The following is a 25,011-nucleotide window of genomic DNA, read 5'->3' as shown; positions in this document are numbered from 1 at the left end:
ATAAATGACATTAAAGATATCAATCTGAAACTTTCCATCGTGATGATGCATCTTGTGAAGCAAATTTGTATCCCAAAAACGTGTAATTTTAAATACAAAAAAAAATTAAGGTCTATTAAATTGTGTTTTTGTACCGTTTCTTGTAGTCACCCGGTAATATGTGCATTTATCCAGTTATAAGGGCTCATGTGGTCCTCTTTGTCTTTGCCAATTAGTACTATGCCAAATCAATGATTTAATAGCTATTAAGAAAATACCAAAGTTTTACCGTTAAATGTTTCAGTCCATCATTTAAAAAAATGGAATTTAATTTCAAACAAGTTGCCACAAAAATATCCCCGTTCTCTGATTGTAATCACAATTGTTAAGATTAGCTACTTTGCAAAAGGTGGTCTAATCTCTGGAATGTTGTTCTCAGGATGCCATTCATTTCTGTTGACTCTCGTATGGAGTAATGGAAATGACTGCAAAACCAACACAATAACATTATGAAGTGTACAGACAGCTATGGGGTGCAGTACAATGTCATCAGGTGGACAAAAGATCCAAAGTTACTTGCTATTTTGGCTTGTATGTATCCGGCGGTGCACTGAGGCTATATCTGACTATATGGGCTCACATGTTGTCTGCCTGCAGAGGCCATGGATATGACCACACATGTCATGTTTCCACAAACACTAAAATAAGACATTCTATTCTTATTTTAGTGTTTTCAAAAGCAGTGTGCAGGAAATAAATTTCGCTTCGCAAGGATTAGACCAATTTTTCTGCCTCAGTTGTCTCGATCGGACAACGTGGAGTGCCAACAGTGAAAATGTGGGAAACCCACATGGCACAAATACAGAGTGTGCATGCTGAAATCATGGAAACCATACATATATATATATATATATATATATATATATATATATATATATATATATATATATATATATATATATATATATGTACATTGTTATTTGCTCATAAGAAAATGTGTCAGTCTGTTTATCAACGATTAATGTTGAGAAGCCTGTAAGATGGTGCCATTGGAGTTCTCTGAATCGCAACCTTCGGTCTACTTCCATGAAATTATTGGCCTTTACTTTGAAGTGGTATGATTAAATAAAACCACATATTCACTATTGTTACTTCCACTCTCACACTCACCTTCTGAGTTGTTTTCCTCAATGTGCGCTGAGTTAATGCTGCCCTCGTCATTGACATATCATATCATGATCGTTCGACTCACTCACTCTTTTTGGATCGAGACTCCATTGGATTTATTGCATCACAAGTGGATGGTCATAAGACACCTCATTTGGAGATTTATTTTTGGAAAACTGGAAATTCTGTAATTTTGTTTGGACAAAAAGATAGATTTCATCAAAACCAGGCAGCAGATGGAAATCTTTTTATTCCCGCGCTTTCAAAGAAAAGCGGGAATATTGTGATTGTCTCTGCCGTACGTCCGCACGTCCGTCTGTCTTACCCTGTAACTCCTCCTACACCGTTTGAAATAGGAACTTGAAACTTTGGGACATAGTCGATATATGTATGGGGAAGTGCACAACACTTTCGGATTTTTGATATGACCCCAAGGGGCCCGGCTAGAGGGGTTGGGGTCATGGGGGTCGATTAATAAAAATGTCATAGCTTTTTAAATCAAACATATTCATGAGTTATGCATTTAACAACATATTTTTTTAAACACATGATGATCAGAGGGTGCTTGGGGGGTAGGGGGTGCTTAGCGGATAGGGGGTCAAAATAGCTCCTCCGACACCGTGTGAGATAGGAACTTGAAACTTTGGGACATAGTAGATATATGTATGGGGAAGTGCACAACACTGTTGGATTTTTGATATGACCCCTAGGGGCCGGGCCAGAGGGGGTGGGGTCATGGGGGCTGATTTTTATTTTTAAGTGTATTTACCATTGTACATGGTAAATTCTTTTATAAAGAACTTACTTATGTGGCCCCCATGAGTGACAAATAGTCACAGGTTTTACTATATTTATCTAATTGATTATGAATAATTATAATTAATATTATACACAGTTCATTCCTATGATTAAATTGATGCACAGTTCTATATTGCTGGACAGTGAGTGTTAAATTAATGTTTCATGAAATGTTGACATGCTTGCAATGACTTCTGATTTAGGAAACATAGTCAGTCTTTGGTCAAAAAGCACATCAAATAGAAAAGAATAGTCAATCCATTTGGCAAGATAAAATTTCACCGAGTGTTAATGGGACAAAGCAGTGCACGCGGGAATATGCGATGGTGTGCCATCGACAACGTAGTTCTAGTTTGGAAATTGAATTAAAAAAGTACCTAATTTATTATCAAAACATTTTTCTCTGTTTCTGCATGACCCTTTCAAACAAATTGAGTTTTCCCTCATCCAATCCACTGGGATTCAAAATTATCTTGAGGCACTCTATCAGCATATGTTATCAAGGTAATATATTGAGATTACTCACACTGATTTTCTTTCTCGTTCTCTTGCTCTCTTTGTGGTTCTACCCAGCCCCGTGAGTTGCTCTGTGAGATGGTGTTGCGTTCAGCCCCCAGGATTCTGGGACCGGTTGAGACCTTGAGAAGATATTTGGAAACACTTGCATCTGGCATACTGCTCTCCAGAGGTTCTAATTTTTCGTTTTTACATCCTTCAATCATTAATTCCTCACTCAGTACCTTTTACTCGTTCCTGTGAATCTTGGAAGATCTCCTGATAAGCCAGAAGTGTCAGGTTTGGGATTATCAACAGTAATTTTTCATGAAAATAACTGCAGGATAAATAGAAATGGAAATTGCCTTTCAGTACTCATTTTGCTTTGAAATTTCATGTGAAATCACATTTTGTAAAAGCAAGAAGAGGCAAAAGAATACGTAGTTGATCTATTTGGTGTTGGTATATTTGCGCAATGAGAACACCACTCAATTGTGCGGTTGCGTTCTGCTGGACCTCATGATTGGTTGAAACCCCATTCAGATTTAATAGAAACCAACGAGAATCACAGTGTTCGTGGTTCCACACATTTGCACACAATTCCATCAAATTTTAATTGGTGCTTTTGTACTACAATACACATAATCTATTATAAATAAACAATCTTTTTCTACAACAAATACAGCAATAAATTAGTAAATAATGCTATAAAATGTGAATTATGATTGCTGAAACATTCATTTCCAATGCTGAACTTTAAGTAGATGATGATGAAGAAGAAGAAGAATGCTGTTTAAAATTGACTGGCTTTGAACTCCATGGTAGTGTGTTAACCCATTACAGTTGCCTTACTTTAAACTCGTGATTATTATAATATGAATATAAAACCCCGCCAAAATGACGGGTTGGACTTAATTTATTTCAAATATTCAAAGAGATTGGAGGATATAATGTTTCGCAGCAAGAAGTATTTTAAAACACTACATGTACCAATGTGATCCTATTTTCTTTATCTTCTGGGACGTTTCGTTTCGACGGTACATCTCCATTAGCATGCCAAAGTCTGAAGCCTCGGCCTTGCATCAGGTGTGCTTATATCTTCTTTACTTCTTAGATATCCTCCAGACATAAATACACTCATTTTAATCTGTGCACCCTTACACATCACGTGCAGGGAATTTCACCTCCCTGCACCTCGTATTAATTGTTATTTTCAAAAAATCACACTTTTGTACGCCATCCTTGAGGCTTGGTTTGCAAGTCATAGTCTGCAATTCCAATTAAAGAGGTGTAATTGCTCTTTTTGGGGGGTCCTTTGTGTCTTCGGGGTCTTTTGGATCCTCAGGGTCTTTTCGGTCTTCTGGATCTTTTGTGTGTTTGGGGTCCTTGGGGTCTTTTGAATCTTCAAGTCATTTGAGTCCTCAAGGTCTTTTGGCTCCTTTGGGTCCTTGGGATTTTTTCGGTTCTCAGGGTTTTTTGGGTCCTTTGCATCTTTTGGGTCTTCGGTGTCCGCAGGATCGTTTGGGTCCTCTGGGTCTTGTGGGTCCTCAGGGTCGTCTTGATCCTCATGATCTTTTGATTGTTGGGTCTTGAGGGTCTTTTGAATCCTTGGGATCTTCTGGTTCTTTGGATTTTTTGGGTCCTCGGGGTCTTTTCGGTCTTTTCACCATAATGAACACACAGTTGTGTTAAAAGATTGCTCTTTAAAACCCGACTCAAATCATCCTTATGAAGGGGGACAGACAAATACACAAATACACACTGTTGTATATAGGGAGATTATTAATAATCGAAACTACACAGAATAGCAAACCAGGAAGAAAGCAGAAAGTACGGGGTAACTCTTACTTAATTTTGCCATCACCTAACTCGGTACGTACACATATTGAATGGAAGACCAGCCCCATGTTTGGTGGAAACATTTTTTGCATCATCGAGGAGAAAGTCTTCCCAACCTTATCTTGTGCATTCTATTGAAATGCAATGCAAGGAAACACGTGATGAAGTGCTGCTTTACCATGTTTGTCTGAAGATTACACATGAATCCCACAAACAGCGTTCAATGTATCCATTTTCTCATGGTATTATTCTTATTATTGTTACCTCGAGAACCATGTCTTCTCATCTTCAAACAATATATGCACAAGCTCTTCCTATATATTGATGGGTATATCATCAAACCTGTGATGCAATTATTATTCTTATTCTTAATTGTTATTGTTATTATAAGTAGTATTATTATTCGTATTTCATACGCACCCTGTGGCTGCTGGTTGCATCATTGCCAGTAGTACAGCTGTGCTGCTGATGCAATGTCCTGTTTCAAGTAAGCTGGTACTCGTTTTGCCGAATCTGCAGCTTAATTGTGACTTCAATAGATCGGTTTAAAATTGTGACCTCAAGGCGATTGATATACAAACAAACACAGACAGACAGACAGACAGAATAATGCACAAGACCAACCAATATATTTGAAAAACCTTCGATTTTCGCAAGTAACAAACACAAACAACCTAACCTCCTTCCACTTTTGGTGGCAGAGGTAATGAAGATCATATTTATCATCTACTACTAAAAGGAGAAGCGTCTGGCCGTGTGTCTAAAGGGGTCCTCCTGTCATAACTTCAAAATAATGGAGACGACTGTTAAAATTCCATGGACTGCAAGACGAACAAATCGGTGGTTTTTTTTGTTTGTTTGTTTGTTTGTTTTTGTTTTTTGTATACCTTGGTCGAGGCTCGTATGAGAGCAAACACACAACTCACAGCAAGGAGGCATGAGACAAGAGGGGTGGGAGTGGAAGGGACAAAACAGTGGGGAACAGACACATTAGGTGAACTGTGGAAGGGAGAGGGATGTGGATGGGACGGGGAACATGGCGAAGAGAAGATGGACATTACAGAGACTTTCAGGACTTTCAGGACTTGGGACTTCCAGTTTTGGTTTTGGAGCGACGAGAGGTCTCCTTCGGGGCTCCCTGCTGACGTTCTCAAAGTTAAGTTTCCGGTTGTTATTTGTCCCGTTTTAACTGTTTAATTTTCTCACCTACATGTTACTGTGTGTTCCTAGTTCGGTTTTGTTTCAAAAATCGTGCTATGTTGTGAGTATTTTTGTCGACGTTCTTACCTGGTGTTTGAGGCCTCGGCCTTGGCCTAGGTTTGAGGCCTACTGGTTCCACTCGGTGTTCGATGGTTTTTTTTTTTTTCTCCCCATTACCTTCAATTTCTATCCTCTCCATTACCTTCAATTTTCATCCTCCCCACTTTCCAAACATCCCCCATTCTCCCAACGAATCTCTTTCTTATCTCAAAAAAAAAAAAAATATATATATATATATATATATATATATATATATATATATATATATATATATATATATATATATATATATATATATATATATATACCCAAGAACAACAACAACACGCTCACCTTCTCCCGATTCTGCTTCTTCTTCTTCCTCTTCACTTCCTCCTTGTCTTCTTCCTCGATTTTTTTTTTTTACACTTCCATGACCTAATCTGTTGAACTCTCTCAAACATTAATATTAACAACAAAAACGATTTTATAATGCTTCATCTTCCTCTCTCACACATGTGGTACTCTTTACTGTTTCACAATGCACTACTCTTCTGCTATTTTAACAGACTGCTCTCATTTCAACCTCTCCTTCATTCCTTGCCTAAAAAATCCAACTATTACAGCGCTTCTTCTCTCCATTCTCTGAATTTGCCTTCATTGCATCCATCAAGAATTGTGTTAAATCGCATCTCTGACCTAAAACTTTTAAAAACCAGTTTGCCATGGATGTTTGCTTTCCATCAACCATTCTTTTTTTCCAACTTCAGTGCCAACTCACCCCCCTCACCCCTCACTCTCACTCTCAAAGCAACCATCCCACTCTTCTCCCTCCAAGCCTCCCTCTCACCTCTCTCAAAAATTCCCCCCTCACCTTTCTCCCACCTTTCATCCCCCTCACTCATCCTTCTCAAAGTTGCCCCCCCTCTCATCCATCAAGCTGCCTCTCTCCACTGCGCTCTGGCCTCCATCTCTTCACTCCACCTCCTTAAATCCTCAACTGCCTTCTTCCTTGTCTCTTGTCCCCACTCTCCCCCAGCACCACAGAGCCTTTTCTCCTCCTCATTCGGCCCCCTCCCCTCGCTATTCTGCAATACCCCACACTCTTTCAACAACCCTCCTTACCTCCCCCCCCCTCGTCCCTTGTCCTACCCTCCCCCTCCCCCTCCTGCACCCAAAGCCTCCTCCCCGACCTCTTCATTAAAAGTGTGGACCTAAAATATCCGGGGCCTTCGCTCAAACCTTTCAGATCTTTCCATAAAGGTTGCCACTGACAAACCAGACATTATCTGCCTAACAGAAACTTTCCTCTCCCAAGACGTGTCTGACTCCAAAGTATCTCTTCCCGGTTACTCCCTCTTACGGTATGACAGACTTGAGCCTCGTCCTGGTAGAGGTGTTGCTCTCTTCATCAAAGACTCTATTCCTCACTCTACATGCACTGCTCTCACTCCCGGTGGTTGAAGAAATTAGACCATAATATACAGAAGTAGTGCTGATGCTAAAACAGAAACTGTCATACTTTGCACACATCATGTGTGCATGCGCAGAAAGAGAAAGTCTGGATAAATCAACCATGCTGGGTATGGTGAAGGGAACAAGAGGAAGAGGCAGACCTTGGTTGCATTTGATGAATGGGGTGAAGGCTGTCTCTGCAAGTGCTTTGGGAAGAAGTGTAGGAAAATTTTGTTTGGAGAAATCTGATCATAAATGTCACCAGAAGTCGGAGATGACATGATGGAACTAGATGCCGAGATGACCGTTGGAAAGCTTATCAATTTATTTGGTTCGAAAGCGAATTCACTTGGAGCAAAAAATGATGTCCTTTTGATCTTGAAGGAGCCTGTTTTGAAAGCCCACCTTTCCACAATTGCAGAAGAAGAAGAAGAAGAATCCGTACCTTGAACTTCAACCTAGCAGTTCCTGCTGTCGTAGAATAATAAAAATAGCACCATTGGAAATCTAAAAAATCTATTTACTTGTTTGCTGCTACTGCTACTTCTACGACTACTAATCTGCATGCTTAACTAAGTGGTGCAGCGACCCCCTTGAAACTCGACCCTTTTAGAGCAGGAGCCAAGTGAGATTTAATGGTTGCAAGAGTTCCAAAAGGTTTGAGATGATTGAGGTTTAAAGTGACCCTAACTAACCACAAAAACCACATTCTTAAGTAAATCTAATGCGGGATGAGATAGGGGGCGCCACTCGAATTACCCCCAAAATTCCATTTAATGGGTGTGAAAGATCCAAGCATAATTCCTTTGCTATTTGGTAGAGGACATCTCACTGATCCCAAATCCATTACTTAAGAAAAAATATTTTGTGGGAAACCTCGTTTAAGACGCATGCTAATTCGGGCTAATCAGCCATTCAATTACTCTTAAAGATCCATCATTGGAACCAAATGCAAAATGTAGAGTAAAGTCCCCTGATTTGGAATCACCGACTTAAGAAGAAAAAAAATGTGGGAAAGTCCACTTAAGATGAGGTCAAACGCTAATTAGGGCTTAATTAGCCATTTAATTATTCTGAAAGATCCAAGCATAATTCATCTACTATTTGGTAGAGGACATCTCACTGAGCCCAAATCCATTACTTAAGAAAAAATATTTTGTGGGAAAGGCCATTGAAGACGCATGCTAATTAGGGCCAATTAGTCATTTAATTGCTCTTAAAGATCCATCATTGGAACCAAATGCAAAATGTAGAGTAAAGTTCCCTGATTTAGAATCACCAACTGAAAAAGAAAAAAAAAATGTGGGGAGGTCCACTTAAGATGAGGTCAGATGTAATCAGTCATCGGGTTAGATTGTAATATCTGTATTCCATTTCAATGAAGCTTGCCTTCAGGATTTCATTCTTGCATACCTGTTATAGTATAGATCACATTCTTAGTGCGCTGGATGTAGACAGGTCACAAAAATGTTGGTAGATTTTTACCATACCTACCGGTACGAACACTGACTGATGAGTTTGTTGTTAGGCAAGTCAATATTTGGCCTATTTGGCTCCACATACTGAGATAATATCAGTGCTGCCATCTATTAACAATCTTAATCCAAAATTAAAACAAAGGACCCAGTTCCTTCATCAATAATTAATTGACAATGTGTTGCTTACTCTCCAACACAAATGAGGGCTGCTTTATCTAAAGGTAAAAAGGACACTGCAGAGCCCCTTGGCGAGGTAAGTTCAAAACAAGTAGATTAGCGGTAATTAGTAAAAGGCCTTCAAAGACATGCCAATTTCAGTTTTCTCAACATGCATGCATATGGTATGCCACTGCTGAAAGAATCTCATTAGTTCAATTGTTAGCTGGTATCAATCTGTTTTTGCTATAAATTCAGAATAAGTTGCATTTGGCCTTATTGGTTTACTTTGCAGACAAGATAATGGTCTAGTTGGACCAGTATTTGATACAGTGGGTGAGGTCACAGCCAGTGTTAAGATCACACTAACACCTGATCCTGACACCTAACACTCAAGATCACACCAGTTGTGACCTGCTTACAGAATCTAGGTGTGATCCCTGGATCACACGAGATCCAGGTGTGATCACAGGTCAGAGCCAGTGTTGGGTGCTGGGATCATACCAGGTGTCACACCATAAACCCAGCTCAGTGTTAGCGATCAGAATTTCTGCATTCATTTCCATTTGCCTTAACACTTGATCACTAGGGATCAAGGGGTGTTGGAGGTCAGAACCTTCCAGATCAGCCGTCTTTGTTTTCTGTATCTTGTATGCCTGTTATGCGGATTCGTGTTTGGCAAATAAAATATATACAAGAGGCGGATACTTGGATCTGCACCCATGTAAAAGCGATCGACAGGATGAATATCGGGAGCCAGAATATCGTCATCAGAGCATCAGATACTGATATTGCTGTGATCATGATTTACCACTGCAGGAGGTTTGCTGCCAATGTTTGGATGGATGTAGGCACATCATCCAGAAATGACAGAAGATACATGAACATAACAGCCATTAGCTCAGCACTTGGAGAACACCTATCTGATGCATTGCCTGGTTTCCATGCGTTCACCGGATCAGATTACATGTCTGCTTTTGTCCGAAAGGGAAAGATTCGTCCCTTTGCAATCCTCGAAAAAGACAAAACCATCCCAAAAGGCATTTGCACAAATGTCTACAGAGGAATTAGATGATGTATCAGTGGAAACCCTGAAGCACTTCACTGCAAGGATGTACGAGGCAACCAGCAAAGCTTCTCTCAATCAGCACCGCTACAAAGTCTTTGAGAAAGGGTATGCGCCCAAAGCATCAGCCAAAAATTCACTCGAAAAGCTGAAAGGCATTGCTGCTAGCACAATACCTCCGTGTGAAGCTGAAGTCATTGAAAAGATTCATTGAGCGTCTTTCGTAGCCAAAATGTGGGCCAACGCTGACCAGAAAGAGATAGACCAGCACCCAGCTGTCTCCGATAGATGGAAGCTGGATGACATTGGTTCATACAAAATCATCTGGTTCGAAGGCTCCCAGCTACCTGCAGCATTAATTCCAGACAGAGATGTGGATGAGGAAAATGAAAATGACAAAAGTGACACAGACATGGAAATGTCTTCCTCGGATGAAGATGATATTCTGTCATCAGAAGAGGAATCTGATAGTGATACTGATGATTAGCACCAAAAATAGATAAGGCAAGCTATCTGTTTTTGCTCGTACTAGTAACTTCCGAAAGCAATATATTGTAAGAATATGCACTATAAACCCCAGTTGTTTGCATAATGGATCATCAGGATGTCTACCCAGAATACCTGTTGTTTCAGTTGTGGATCTGTGAGACTTTGGCACAAACACTCTTACATTTTAGAACAATGCACAGTCTCTAGAATATTTGTGAACATGACGGTATCAGTTGGAAACTTTTTGCATCTAATACTGTGTGATCAGTTATTGACAAAGTGATTATGAGAAGTATTATGTGCTCAGTAATGCTGGTGGATGCGTTTTAATTGACAGCGTTCACTCTGGTAACCAAAGCAAAGTTATGGCTCTTGCAAACTCTATTATATGTGATTTAAAAACTTTATTTTGGTATTGCAGACAATGATATTCAAATGTTTCTGACCAGATACATTCTGTTTCTTGTACCCCTGGACTAGAAATTTGCAGGATGGTGAATACAGCTGTGGGATTTTATTTTTAATCCGTGCAAAATAGTTATAGTGGAACCTCCTTTAACGGAAACCTCTGCCAGGAGGACAACCTCTCTATTAAGGACACCCAATCTAGTCCTGAATTGGTCATTTCCATTCAATTTGACCTCTGTAATCAGGACGCCTCACTATTAAGGATAGCGTTTGTCAGTCCGAAGGGTGTCCTTAATAGAGAGGTTCTACTGTACCTCCCACTTAATTTCCTTTCGAAACCAACCATGCAAACATAACATGTTTGTCAGCCTTTCAAGATAGGGATATTATTTAAAATGTCATGTGCGTTGGATTTGGCAAGTTGAAACTTTTCAAAACACTTAGAAATGTGCAATTATGGTGGATGCCATTCATGATGTAGACCTGCATTTTCTCTTTATTTTCTGGAGTATATACCGTACCAAATAAACGGAAGTAGGGTAAGAATACTGATTCTGGCTCACTTTTCCCCATGTAAATGAATGGGGGATTTTCAGCGATTTATATTTTTTTTCCTTAAAAATAAACCCCCTTTTTATCCCAAGGTATATTTATTTGTCTCCCCTTTTAACCTGGAGGTTGAACCTCATTGAATTGAACACCTGGGGGTTGAACAGCTCACTCATTGAACCTATAAAGATTTGTTCATTCTCAAATTCCTTCAATAGTTTAATTTTCTTTGCACAATAATCCCCATCTAAAATATTGACAAACAAAACATTTGAATCTTTATATTTTTTAAGATACCCCATTTGTGCCATTACGAAATGATAAACTTCTCTTAATGCTCTCATCTGACCACCTCCTGAGCCACAGGTTATTTTTTGTTAAGCCCCGCCCACTTTTCTTTAAGCCCCGCCCACTTTTGTTAAGCCCCGCCCACTTTTCATAAGGTAATTTTTCTAAGCCACGCCCACTTTTCCTAAGCTCCGCCCACTTTTCCTAAGCCCCGCCCACTTTTGCTAAGCTCCGCCCACTTTTCATAAGGTATTTTTCATAAGGTACTGGAAGTCGGCTTCCCCTCCACTCCCACCTCATGTTTATATGTGTACTGTACCGTCCACCGAACAGTGATGACTCCATCTACACCTCACTCTCCGAAAACATGGACCATCTTCTATCTTCTCATCCAAACTCTCTCTTCCTCTTATGTGGCGACTTCAATTGTCATCACGCCAGTTGGCTAGGTGTGGGTACCTCTCTCACCTGCCATGGGACATCAGCAAAAGCTTTCTGTGACTCATTGGGACTGACTCAATCGGTCAACTTCCCGACCCGGATCTCAACCAATGGTACTCCATCTCTTCTGGATCTGATTTTGACAAATTTCCCTGACAATATCTGCTGCTCTTCCTTCGCTCCAATTGGTTCTTCTGACCACGTCCTTATTAAAGTGGACATCTCTCTGGCTGTTATCAGAGAACCACCTCACCGCCGTCGAGTCTGGCATTTCACTCAAGCCGACTGGCAGGGTCTCCGAGCAACCATCAAACTTACAGACTGGTCTCCTATCACTACTTTCTCAAACATCAACTCATCCTGGGAATTCTTTCAAAGAAACTTGCTCTCCCTCATGCACAGATTTATCCCCTCTCGTGTTCAGTTGTCTTACCCTTCCTCCCGCCCTTGGTTTACTGAAGCTTGTGGCGAGGCAGTTGTCCTGAAACAACTTGCCTTTGCCTCATGGAAAGCAAACCCAACTGAGGGCAATCTCAGTTCTTTCCACAAAGCTCGGAACAAGTGTGTAGCTACCCTCAGGAGAGCCAGAAAACAACATCTTTCTCATCTCAAGTCTGAACTCTCAAACCTCTCTCCCTCCTCAAAATCCTGGTGGCGTTTAATCAAATCTGTTTCTGGTGTATGTTCCCCCTCCATCCCCTCCCTTACCTCAAATGGCCGCACTGCTGATTCCACACGTGATAAAGCTGAATGTCTAAACTCGGTGTTTGCAGCTAAATCTTGTGTCCCAAACCCATCACTATCTCTACCCACTTTACCCAGTCGCACCCAACTGTCCCTGGACTCTGTATCCTTTTCTCCTGACAAGGTGGAGAGCTTGCTTTCAAACCTCGAGTCAGATTCTGCAACCGGTCCAGACGGCATCAGCCCACGTGTCCTCAAAGCCTGCTCTTCTGCTCTTGCTCACCCTCTCTCTGTTCTATTCACCCTCTCATTTTCCCAAGGTCATCTGCCATCTGCTTGGAAATCTGCTAACATCACTGCCCTGCATAAAAAAGGTGCAAAAACAGATCCCTGTAACTATAGACCAATCAGCCTTCTCCCAATCATCAGCAAGGTTATGGAATCCATCATCGCTTCAGACATGAAATCCTTCCTCTTCTCCAATGGCTTGATTTCCAATCATCAATTTGGTTTCAGACCAGGTCACTCTACCCTAGATATGCTGCTACTGCTCTCCCATCAATGGATGGAGGTCCTCAATGCCAGACAGGAAATCCGAGCCGTATCCCTGGACATATCACGTGCTTTTGACACAGTCTGGCACCCTGCCCTACTCACCAAACTCTCTGCCCATGGTATTCAAGGCCATCTCCACTCATGGCTCGCAGACTTCCTCTCCTGTCGCAGTCACCGTGTGGCCCTAAATGGAGTTCTTTCATCTCCTCTTCCTGTGCAGGCTGGAGTTCCTCAAGGTAGCGTTCTGGGCCCTGTTCTTTTTCTGGTTTTCATCAATGATCTCTCGGACTCTCTGGAAAATCCTCTATTTCTCTTTGCCGATGACTCAACCCTCTGCCGTACCATCTGTCATCCCTCAGCCCGGCAAGCAGCAGCTTCTTCACTCACTGCAGATCTGGATAAAATCACAAACTGGTCCAACACGTGGAACATGTCTTTCAATCCACACAAATCTCACACTCTCACTATGTCTCTTCGAAAGGACCGTTTACAAAACCCCCATCCACTTTCTCAACAATCCTCTGGAAGAAGTCTTTTCTTTCAAGCTTCTGGGTCTCACTATCTGCCATGACCTTTCCTGGGAAAGTCACATTTCCAACCTTGCCTCAAAAGCCAGTCGCCGACTGGGAATCCTCCGTCGTGCAAAGTCCTTCCTCGGCCCTCTTGAGCTCCTGACCACTTACAAAGCTTTTGTCCGTAGCCTGATGGAGTACTGCTCTCCCCTCTGGGCTGGTGCTCCTGCCTCCCACCTTTCTCGACTTCACGCTGTCGAAACCAGGGCTTTTAAGATCATTGGCATCTCCCGCAATGAAGCTGAGTCTTTGGGCCTCTCACTCAATCACCGCAGGTTGGTCGGTGGTCTTTCTGTCTTCTACCGACTCCTCTCCAGCCTTGCCCCCCCTGCTCTCTCTCTGCGATTTGTCCCAACCACATTTCCACAGGGCGCTCAAGGTCCGCCAACAACCCCCTTCTGGTAAAACTACCAAAATCACGAATCACTGCTCATCTTCACTCTTTCATTCCTCTTTTTTCCCGCCTTTGGAATAAACTTCCTCACTCTATTCTTTCCCATTCTTCCCTTCAGGCTTTCAAAACAGCTGTTCACCACCACCTCTTATCTTCCCCCATCCAAATCCTCGATCTTTTCTACACCCGATAATCCACCCAAGCCCACTTCCTTCAATTCTCCTGCTTTCCTTCCTGAAAGTCCCTTTAATGTCCATCTTCCCCTCGCCATGTTACCCGTCCCATCCCCATCCCTCTCCTTTCCACAGTTCACCTGTGTCTGTTCCCCAATGTTTTGTCCCTTCCACTCCCGCCCCTCTTGCCTCATGCCTCCTTGCTGTGAGTTGTGTGTTAGCTCTCATACGAGCCTCGACCAAGGTATACAAAAAAAAAAAAAATAAATAAAAAAAAAAAAAAATGTAATTCCCCTGGTATTCCAGTAGTTGTAAATTTACTTCCTGATAAAAACTTTTGTATATCTCCTCCGAGTTTGTGTTTGGAGATAAATTGATTTTTTTTTGAACCACACACCGAACATATACCTTTTTGTATAACCCTGTTATTTTTACTTTTAATATATGAAATATTTTTAGTATTAGTTTTCTTTTTACATTTGAGACAATAACTCATTTATTTATGAGAAAAATTTCTGCAGAGTGCAAAAACCTTTTTAGTTTCCAACATGCACATTTGAATCTTAATTTTTAAAACATAAAGAATCCTTAGAAATGCCTTCACTCTCTCCATTTATTTAAGAAAAAACTTGAATTAAAATGAATAGCTTGACGATGCTAATAGTTTTGTTGAAAGTATTGCAAATAGACTTGTTAATTCTTTGTATTCCTTCCTGGTGGGTTGAGTTATTTTCTGTAATACCTCTATTCTTTTTTGAATCTCACTGGTTTCCATACTATAATATTTATTTATTCTCTCTCTTTCCTCCCTCTCTCTTCTCTTTTTCCTCTCTCTCTTCTCTCTTTCCTCCTTCTCTCTCTCCTCCTCCTCCTTTTTCTCCTCTTCCCTCTCTTCTTCAACTCCTTCCTCATCCCTTACTATACTTGAATCGTTTACACCCCATAGAATATTATACATATATTCATCAGGATTTCTTGTTATTCCTGTATCCAAAATAATTTTTTTTACAACAGGATACCAATAAAATTTCTTTTGAATTTCTAAAAGAGCCTTACCTTTTCTTAACCTTATAATTTTTTCATTATTTAACATTCTAATTAAATCTAAAGTTGTCGGTTTATCAACATCAGCATAATGCCAATCTTTTATTGAAAATACCTCATTCTTATGTTGTAGAACATATTTATTAAAATACCGAATACCCTTTTCTTGAAGGTATGCTTGAACACAGAAATGATAATTTTCTTGAAGCCTTCTTGCTGTCATTTATGTATTAGAAATATATGTTAGAATAATATTATGGCACGAAACACCTCCCCCATCTTCCCATAGTTAAATCATTTTGTATTTCCTTACTTATTATATATAATCCTGTTTTTCTGTTTTCATGAGATAAACAAGGGCAAAACCATTATTATATTTACCCTTATTAAATTCTTTTATTTGTTGTTTACTAATCGTGGCTCCACAAAACTCATTCTCGATACCAAGTGGATAATATTCTTCCTTACGAGACTGATTTAATTGTTCCAGGTCTTCGAGGTTAATTTTAAATGACCAATTATACCCTAAATCATTCATATCATACCCCATTGTTCTATTCTCATACAAACGATACGCCCTTCTTTATAAAAATTTATTTTAATTCGAACTGTGAATTCTGTATGACCTGGAGATAATATCAACACTTCTGTATCTTTAGAATACACAGCCGTTTTATTTAAGTATATATATATTGTGATAAATCGCTTAATCTCACCAAGTCATTTGCGTCAGTCGGGCTTGGATAATTTTTTAATTTATAAGCATTTTTCATGTTAATATTTTTGTTTATATTATATTTATGTCGTTCAGCCTGTGCCTTTGTGTAATAATTTGATAAATCAATATCCAGTTCTTGAGATACACCAAAGATAGAACCATCTTTACCAACATAAGTCATTTATATTAGATTAAAAATAATATCATAAAATTTTTTATTTTTGTTGAGTTGAAATAACACATATAGACATAATTGACCACAACACTTGGAATTTAATTCTTGGACTTGAAATGTTTGATAAACACCATTCTGTAAGAATTTTATGACTTCAACAGGTGGTGGAAGACCAAAACTATCAAAATAATATTTGTCTTGACTATTAAAAATACAAACCCAATGAGAACCGTTCCCATCATTATCTTCTAAGTTCATAATAATATTCTTTGTATGTTTCGACACATTTGTTAATTCATCTCTCTTTCAAATAACCACATTATGAATTTTTAATTTCTTACAATATTTGACAAGTTGTAAATTTGATGTTGTATTCTTTCCAAATTCTTTCAACCACTCATCAATGCTCATTTATTTATTAGAAAGATATAATCCATTACCTCTTTTCGTTAATTTTACACCTGCTTGTGCTATAGAAGAAAGCATATCTCCAACTAACAATCTCGCTTTATCAGGCAGACCTTCAAGTTTTTCAGCAAAATCTACAATTACACCACTTCCACTAATTTGTTTCTCCAACTCTTTGTTATGTCTTTCCAATTCTTTTTGAGCCTGGAGTTGAGCCTTCCTTTCGTTGGCAGTTTTGACCGCTGTTGAAATACCACCCGTCAATGCTCCAACCGCACTTAAACCAGCAAATAAAGGAATTAGAAATGGGAGAAATCCTCCACTCGTCTCTCTTATTGAATATTTTTTCAACATTGGTTTTGTCATTTTAATTTTAAGTGAGCCAGTGTCATTCAAGATTTTAACCTGTTCTCTTGTGAGCAAAACATCAATTCTTACTGCTCCTTTTCTCTGAATTGTATTAACGTTAATCGTACAAGGCTTTTGATTTTGAACACAAGATGATAGTTTATGAAGATTGATTTGATTAACATATACCCCAGTTGGTACTTTGCCACTCATTTATTTAACAAAAAATTATGTGAGACTAATCATCACACCATTATCTGTATTAATCTGCAATTCTGTTTCTTCCAAAAGCAAACAATATGTATCAACTTCTTCACTCTCTCCTCTTTCAATGTATAGGGAAGTATCCACTCGATTAGACTTTATAGTTTCTTTTGAGCGCTCAGGTCAAACGTATAGATTGTATACAAACTTTTAAATGCTGTCATATCCAAAATAGGTTCTTTATTTCCATTACTTTCACACACCTTTTGGTAAGACTTGTATGCTTCAGCAAAATCATTTTTTCCCAATTAATTTCCAATCTATCTCGTGGATAAAATGTTCCATCTAGAGAAACGCGAAGTTGTTTCACCTTAGCATTATCACTCAATGCATTATTCTTATCAGTCGCAGTATCACCATCTGGCTTTTAAAAATCATCCACAGATATCATTGGCTTTCCTTCCAGAACACCCAAATTCCACGTGTAAGTAGTTTGATTGAGTTTAACGTGTTGACATCTTCTTTTGAGGTATGATACACTGAGTGGTTTTTTTGAGTTAAGTCTTCGATTCAACATCTCTTCTGTTTTAAGATTAGGAGTATATTCACTGATATACCAACTCATCTCCTCAATTACAAATTTATTCTGATCACCAAAAGCATTACCAACACCAAAAAGCAATCTATTTTCATTATCATTCCTTTGTAGTTGAAATCTAATTTTAAGACCATACAGAACTTTATCATAATCACAAAATCCAAATATACCTTAAAGAGGAACTGCCACAGTAAAACTATTTTCTGCTTTTGTATCATCATTATACATTCCTTTCCTTTGAATATATCCAGGGTCTGTGTTTGTTCCCGTTGACATATCAGGAATAAAACCTTCGACAGACCCCTTTCCCATTCTATCACTGAATGTATAGAGTGTAAATTTCATCATTTCAGATACAACAGAGACATAATCAACCGCTTCAACTTCTTGTGTTCCAATATACAATCGCACACTATCAAACATTTTCCAGAAGAAATCATTTACAAGTGTAGCGTTTGTGTTATTCCCAGCCTTAGTGAATTTAAATTTACACAACAAGAAACTTTTCGGAGAGATTCAAATAGGTTTGTTGATTATTTATTTCAAAACTTTTTGTACCATTTGTATTCCAGTCTGTTCCAGTTATTGCATTTACCTTGAAGTAATCTTCTTTTTTAGTGGAGTTTGAGATAATAATAGTATCATCCAAATCATAGATACTATCAATTGCTTCCATACTTGTATTTATTTAGGAAAAAGATGTTAAAACTTTTGAAACCCTGATCCAAGTATTTGAATTATTTTCTGTCGTTCTTGGGGGGACAACTGAGTTTTTACCTTTCTTAATTTCTTTTTATTGCTTGTAATTTATGAGATTCTTTCTGAGCATCTTTTATACTCTTTACAGCACCTGCTACATTTCCCACAGCAGAAGCAGTTGAACCAATTAGGTCTTTATGTTTAAGAATAGTTGAACCAATACCCATGAGAGTATCAATTATCCCATCTCCTCTAAATTGATGTCCAACACCCCTTTGTCTCTTAGGTTTATAGTATCCTCTACCAAGATACATACCTTCACCCTTGTAGTACGGGGAAAGGAACATCCCATCCCCTGTAATTATTTTATATTTTCCCAACTCGTGCTTCCTCACAATAACCATCGTATTTATTTATTGAAAAACTTCACGTAGGTGAATTCTGATGGATATAACTTCTCCATTAAAAGAGATCACACGATTATCTTGGTCGGTTATCCTAAAATTTACTCTGTGTATGGTTTTTCCTGACACAGGTAGATAAACCAAATTTTTAGGCTCCATATTGAATTTATAACCAATTGGGGTTGAGTATGCGCTGAATGAAAATATTGTATTTGTTTTTATCCATCATTATAAGCACCATCAATCAAATCACAGTGAATTAACACCGAATTTATTCCTGAGGATATTTGAATGACATTATCACTGTAAAACGTCCCATTAGTTTCAATCTTTTTTGAGGAGAAACCTAATAACTCTCTAAATGAATTATCAATTGTGAAATCAACCTTGTAGTTATTTTTAACTTTAATCGTTGATTTTGAAGTATGTTTTTGAATGTTTATAACAATATTTTTTGGTTCATCACCCTGTTCTTTCATAAGACGAGCAATTTCGGAAGATATTTGAGAAATCTCGTATGCTCAGTGAGACTGTTATCGTTTTGTATCCACTTCCCGGATTATAACTAAACTTGTCATTTTTCTCGGTTATATTAAATAAGGTATTATAAGTCTCCATGGACAATAAAGATGCCTCATATTCTTTTGTTGTGTCAAGTTGTAGTGGGTATGGGAATGAAGATGTGTGGTCGCTTGTTGTGAAATTAAAACTCAGGATTGTGCTTCTCATCTTATTTAATATGAGATAAAATGTCTTTATATTGAGATTTATTAATTATTTTCATGTTCATCAACTGGTCTAAAATGGCTGATGCTTCATTAAAACAATTGTTATTTCCAGCCTTCTTACTGCCCGAACAACAATAACAGTCTATTAACTAATTGCGATGGGTCATTTGGAAGAAAACTAATACCTGAACCAAGGATACTTAAAGCCTGAATAATGTGTTTCTCCTTCTCATTCTTCCTACTTTTACCAGAAAGAATAACCTTATAATTTAGAGTGTTCAGCAAATCAATATATACTCTATCATCATTATTTTCCATATCCAATGGTTTATCAATATACTTTGATTCATCCCTCACAGTTGAACCTTGTCTTCCATCTTTTGTGAGAAGAAACATTAATCTCGGAGTTAGTTTAACAGGGGGTTGAGCAGAACTTAAGAACCTTAATTCATCATTAAATATCAATACCTTTTCTTTAACAAGATGAAATATTGCTGGTTGTTCTGTTGGAATGAGTCCTGCTTTGGTTTTTGAATCCGCTGAATATTCATTGTTTTGAACAGCATTCACAATATAATCAGGGGGTTGATTAATCTCTTCCAGTTGTTGAAATAAACCTTCATCATCATATTCTAATTCTCCTAAATGCTCTAATTCTTCCTCCGTCATTTGACTGAAATCTTTTAACATTTGAAGCTTTCTAGGAGTATATTCTACTGTGGGAACTGTGGAAACATCTTTCATTTTTCTTGGGAAGTTTTTAAAAGTGGTTTAAAAATTTCTCTTGTTTTTTTCAAATGCTTCTTCGCCCGTTAGTTTCTGTCTGCGTTTCTTCTTTATGTCTTCCTGTTGTTTTACAACTTTTTGAAACCAACTCTTGATGTTCCTTAAATCTTCTTGCTCTTTCTTTTGTATCCATTTATTTATTGTAAAATATCATTTAATGAATTGTAAAGATCAACAGGGAAATTTTCCTTTTCTTCATCATTCAAGTAGATGTGTTCAAATAAATCCTTTTCTTTAAATATTTCATCAAATTCTTTATTAACATTAATGCGAGTTGTAATTTCTTCTTCACTAATCCTTGCATCTCTGCTTTTCATACGTTTGTGTTGAGTTTCTTCATCAACATCAAAACCGAATGATAAAATCTTCACTCCGCTCAGATATTTAATAATTTGTCTCGTTCCTTCTGGATTAGTTTCTAATATCCCAACACCACCAGATTTTAGTTTCTTTAACTCACTCTTACAATGTGAATATTTTGTTGTACCAAGAGAAACCTCCTCAAATATTTGTCCTTCATTCCTCAATCGCATATGTTCCTCCACTGAAATATAGTGATAATCTTCACCTTTTACTTCTCCAGGTCTTATTGCTCTAGTTGTTGTTGATACAATGCGTATCACGGGGTGTTTTTTAAGTAAATTTACAATATTCTCATTTGTACTACACAAGAACCTTGATTTATGAAAGTTTTTTCCAGAAGCAGATTTACCCACAAGATTTATAATAATAGTTGTCATTTATATATGTAATTGTTTATAAAACAAAAAATATATGACATAATATCTCATCTTGTTTCACAACAATATATTTATATTTTTCAGTCGTGTGCTTCATATAATCCTCAAATTTCTTTTTACTACATAATGTAGAACAATTATCTCTCCAAAAATTATTGATATCTATTGAATTTAACTTGAATAAAATAAAAGTATTAGCATTGTTTCTGATGGAACGACGAGGAAGTTGAAAGTACGATTGACTAAGATAAATACAATTACAAGAAGAATGTCTCCCTCTTGTGTAGTAGCTGTCCATTACCGTTTGGTTTCTCTCATTATCACAATCATCAAAGATAACGAGGTTCTTTTTTGATTTATCCAAATCTTGGGGAGACGGTATATCATCCGTATTATCACTAAGAATACAAGTTATAAGATTTGATTTCTTTTTACATCTCTGTGTATCACAAAATAGTTGAATTATATCTTCAATGTTATAATCATTTAGGTTTTTTTGACGTTTAAATAAACCTATTATATCTTCTTTTTGAAGACCAGCATTAAAACCTTGTGAGAGTAGTTGATACTCTGGTTGAAAACTCGACTTTGTGAAAATTATTAAATTATCATAATCTAAAAAAGTTGGGAGTGAGGAGCATTTTTAAAAGTAAGCAGGTTTTTCCACATCCACTTGAACCAACTATGAGACATCTTAATGAATTTGGGAGATTTTATGGTTGTTAAATTTTATCTTATTTTCCCAAATAGGTAAAAAATCATTCATTTATATATTTGAAAAACAGGTTATTTAATTTATTATTGGCTTTTTAGAAACTCTATATTTTATCCTAAGTTCAGGTTTAATTTCAAGATAATCCATTATTTTATTTATACAATATCTTGTGTTGATATTTCCCTGAAAATTACATCCATGAATAATATACAACAACAATCCTTTGAACATTTCTCTTATACGTTCAGTTTCTTCCCTTGTAAGGAAAGGTGTGTTATCATCCTCATACTTTACATTCATTTCTCTAATCAATCTTGTAAAGTAATTCATTTTTGGTGTAAATCTAAAAGAATTATTTTCCTTTTTATATTTTTTATTATCATTAATTAGAAGATAATCACAGAATATACATTGTTTATAGGCTTTTAACTCTGTGTTTAATCCCTGTCTTTCACACGCAGGACAATTCTCAAATTTGTCATATGGAGAATCAGGAAAGTCTAGCATATTTATAAAGTAAAACTTTACTTAAACTGAAATTCATCTATACTTTCAGTTGTATATTACCATCGATATCGATATACTTTTTTTTCATTATCAGATTCAACGACAACATTTTTTATATTAAAGGTAATTTTAAAATTATCGTTAACTACTATTGAACGAAATGTCATTTCACCTGATATATTAACATCCTTTATTTCATCAAGATTTACATCTTTAGGGTTGTTGAAAAAATACAAATTTCTCCTTGCATATTACAGATGGTCTTATCTTTTCTTTCTAAAGCTTCATCCATAAGGTTTTTGTTCTTTGATACTTTTTCTTGTTTCATTGCTTTTTCTAGTTTTGAATATATTACTAGAAGGAGAGGAGAAACTTTTGTTGGAGATACTTTAATTGATGTTCTACCAGGTATACTAAAAGCCCTTCCACTGAAGGAAATTGAAGAACTCATATTATTTACCATAATAGTTTTTATCCAATAGTTGTTATATTTATCTTTGTTCAATTTTACATCCTTGACATATTTCTCAGTATCTTTAACAGATGAAGAGATTGATTGAAACTTGTCTTTTGTGTCTTGAAACATTGTATTTATTAAGTGAAAAAGTTGGAGGATAAAATGTTTTTAAGCACAGATTCACCTATAAATTAAAAACGAAATTTTCATCAAGAAAATTTTAGGTTAAGCAAAGTTTTATTCTATAAATATGGTGAATACAACGTACTGCGATGTTTGTAATCACGAATATAAACATTATAGAAAACACCTCCGAACCAACAAACACACATTTAATCTATTTCATCAAATATCTCCTCTTGAGTTGGAAAGAAAACATTGTGATATCTGTTCAAAGGATGTTTTGAAGAGTAGTTATAATCAACATCTTCAATCACAAAAACACAAGAAAAATGAGTTTAAAGTAAAGGGAGACTATTATATTAAAAACACTGATGAGGCATTTAAAGGGCATATAAAAATAAGGATTTTTCAATTTGGAGAACCCGGTCCATCATCAATAGCTGAATCAATTGAAATAGTGAAACCCGATGTTGAAAAATTTATTAAAAAGACATTAAAAGAAATAAAAACTTTAAAGTTTTATATGGGAGTGAAAATGAATATGAAAAGACAAGATGAAGAACAAACTCCTTATATGAGAACAGATCTTCATTTTATAACATCATTTCAAGATTTTTTGAATAGTGGGGTTTATGAAGAACTATCAAGACAAGAGGAGGATGTTGATAATACAGTGGTAGGAAGTGGATTCAATATTAAAAATCATCTTTTTAGATATACACATTCTAAAATCAAACCCTCTTAAAGCTTCTTCTTATATTGAATTACCAAAAGAAATAAAACTAAAGAAGGCAGTTGTTAATATTAAGAACAATGATAATAAATGTTTTCTCTGGTCTGTTCTTGCTCACTTACATCCACCAAAATGTAATTCAGAAAGAGTAAAACAATATATGAAATATGAGAATACCTTGGACATTAAAGATTTTAAATTCCCAATGCCATTAACAGATATTCCTAAATTTGAGAAAAGAATAATCTTTCTATTAATGTATATGGATTAACGGATACAAACAAAGTTCAAATATTAAAAATTTCAAACAACTATAAAAATGAAGAAACACACATTGACCTTTTATATTTTAGTGTTGGAAAGAATTCACATTACACATACATCAATAATTTATCAAGATTAATCTCTTCTCAGGTATTCAGAACAGCAAACAAAATATATCCTTGTAAGCGATGTCTTAATTCATTTCATACAAAAGAACGATTAGAACAACATTCAAAAATATTGTAGTAATCATAAATCAGCTGTAATTACAATGCCTAAACCTGGTGAAAAGATTTATTTTGAAGATTATAATAAATCTATCATGCACCCATTTGTGATATACGCTGATTTTGAATGTATCCTTAAAAAGATAAATACTGCTTCTCCTAATCCAAAAGAACCATATACAAATAAATATCAAAAACATATTCCTTGTGGTTTTTGTTATTATATCAAATCATCTGTTGGAGAAAAGTATAACAAACTTGAACATTATCGTGGAAAAAATGCTTCACAAGAGTTTGTAAAACGATTAGAAAAGGATTGTATAAGACTCACTAAATTAATGAAAGAAACAAATGAACCGATGAAATTAACCAAAGAAGAAAAATTAGAATTTAGAATGAACAATATCTGTCATATTTGTGAGGGGAAATTAAGGAGTTTAAAGTTAGAGACCATTGTCATCTTACTGGTAAATATAGAGGTCCCGCTCATTCCTGTTGTAATCTTAATTATAAATTACCTTCTTTTATTCCAGTCTTTCTTCACAACAGCGCCAACTATGATACACATCTATTTATAAATGAACTTTCAAAAACACCAGGGAATATTTCTGCTATAACAAACACAAGTCAAAAGTATATTTCATTTTCAAAAATGATATTCACAAAACCTATAACTCGTATTAGGTTTTTAGATTCTTACAAGTTTATGGGAACACCACTAGCCTACCTCGCATCAAATCTAAGCTCCACGGACTCTTTTTCCAAATCTTAATTCATTCTTTCCAAAAATAGGAAATTCTCACTAAAGAGGAAATTCAGATTAAAGAGAGAATTCAAAGTAAAGAGGAAATTCTAACTGAAGATGAAATTCTAATTATAAAGAAAATTCGAACTAAAGAGGAAATTCA

The 25,011-nt window shown here is 36.7% G+C and overlaps 1 protein-coding gene across 12 annotated transcripts in view; it reads left to right on the top strand.

The window, feature by feature from the left end:
• Positions 1 to 25,011, top strand: part of LOC147029004 (spermatid perinuclear RNA-binding protein-like) — a 190,442-nt gene that overhangs the window by 116,764 nt on the left and 48,667 nt on the right. For all 12 annotated transcript variants that reach the window (XR_015057794.1, XR_015057795.1, XM_085879918.1 and 9 more), the window contains one exon: positions 2,518 to 2,632. Coding sequence is in view for 10 of the 12 variants with exons in the window: in XM_085879918.1 (XP_085736044.1) it covers positions 2,518 to 2,632 (115 nt within the window). In the remaining 2 variants the exon portion in view is untranslated. The remainder of the gene's footprint in view (positions 1 to 2,517; positions 2,633 to 25,011) is intronic.

The sequence above is a fragment of the Eptatretus burgeri genome, chromosome 4, assembly GCF_056783735.1.
Source record: "Eptatretus burgeri isolate ZD-2024b chromosome 4, Ebu_testis_v1, whole genome shotgun sequence".
Lineage (NCBI taxonomy): Eukaryota > Metazoa > Chordata > Myxini > Myxiniformes > Myxinidae > Eptatretus > Eptatretus burgeri.
Note: the sequence above shows the minus strand (reverse complement) of the source record. Positions and strands in the feature narration are given on the sequence as shown.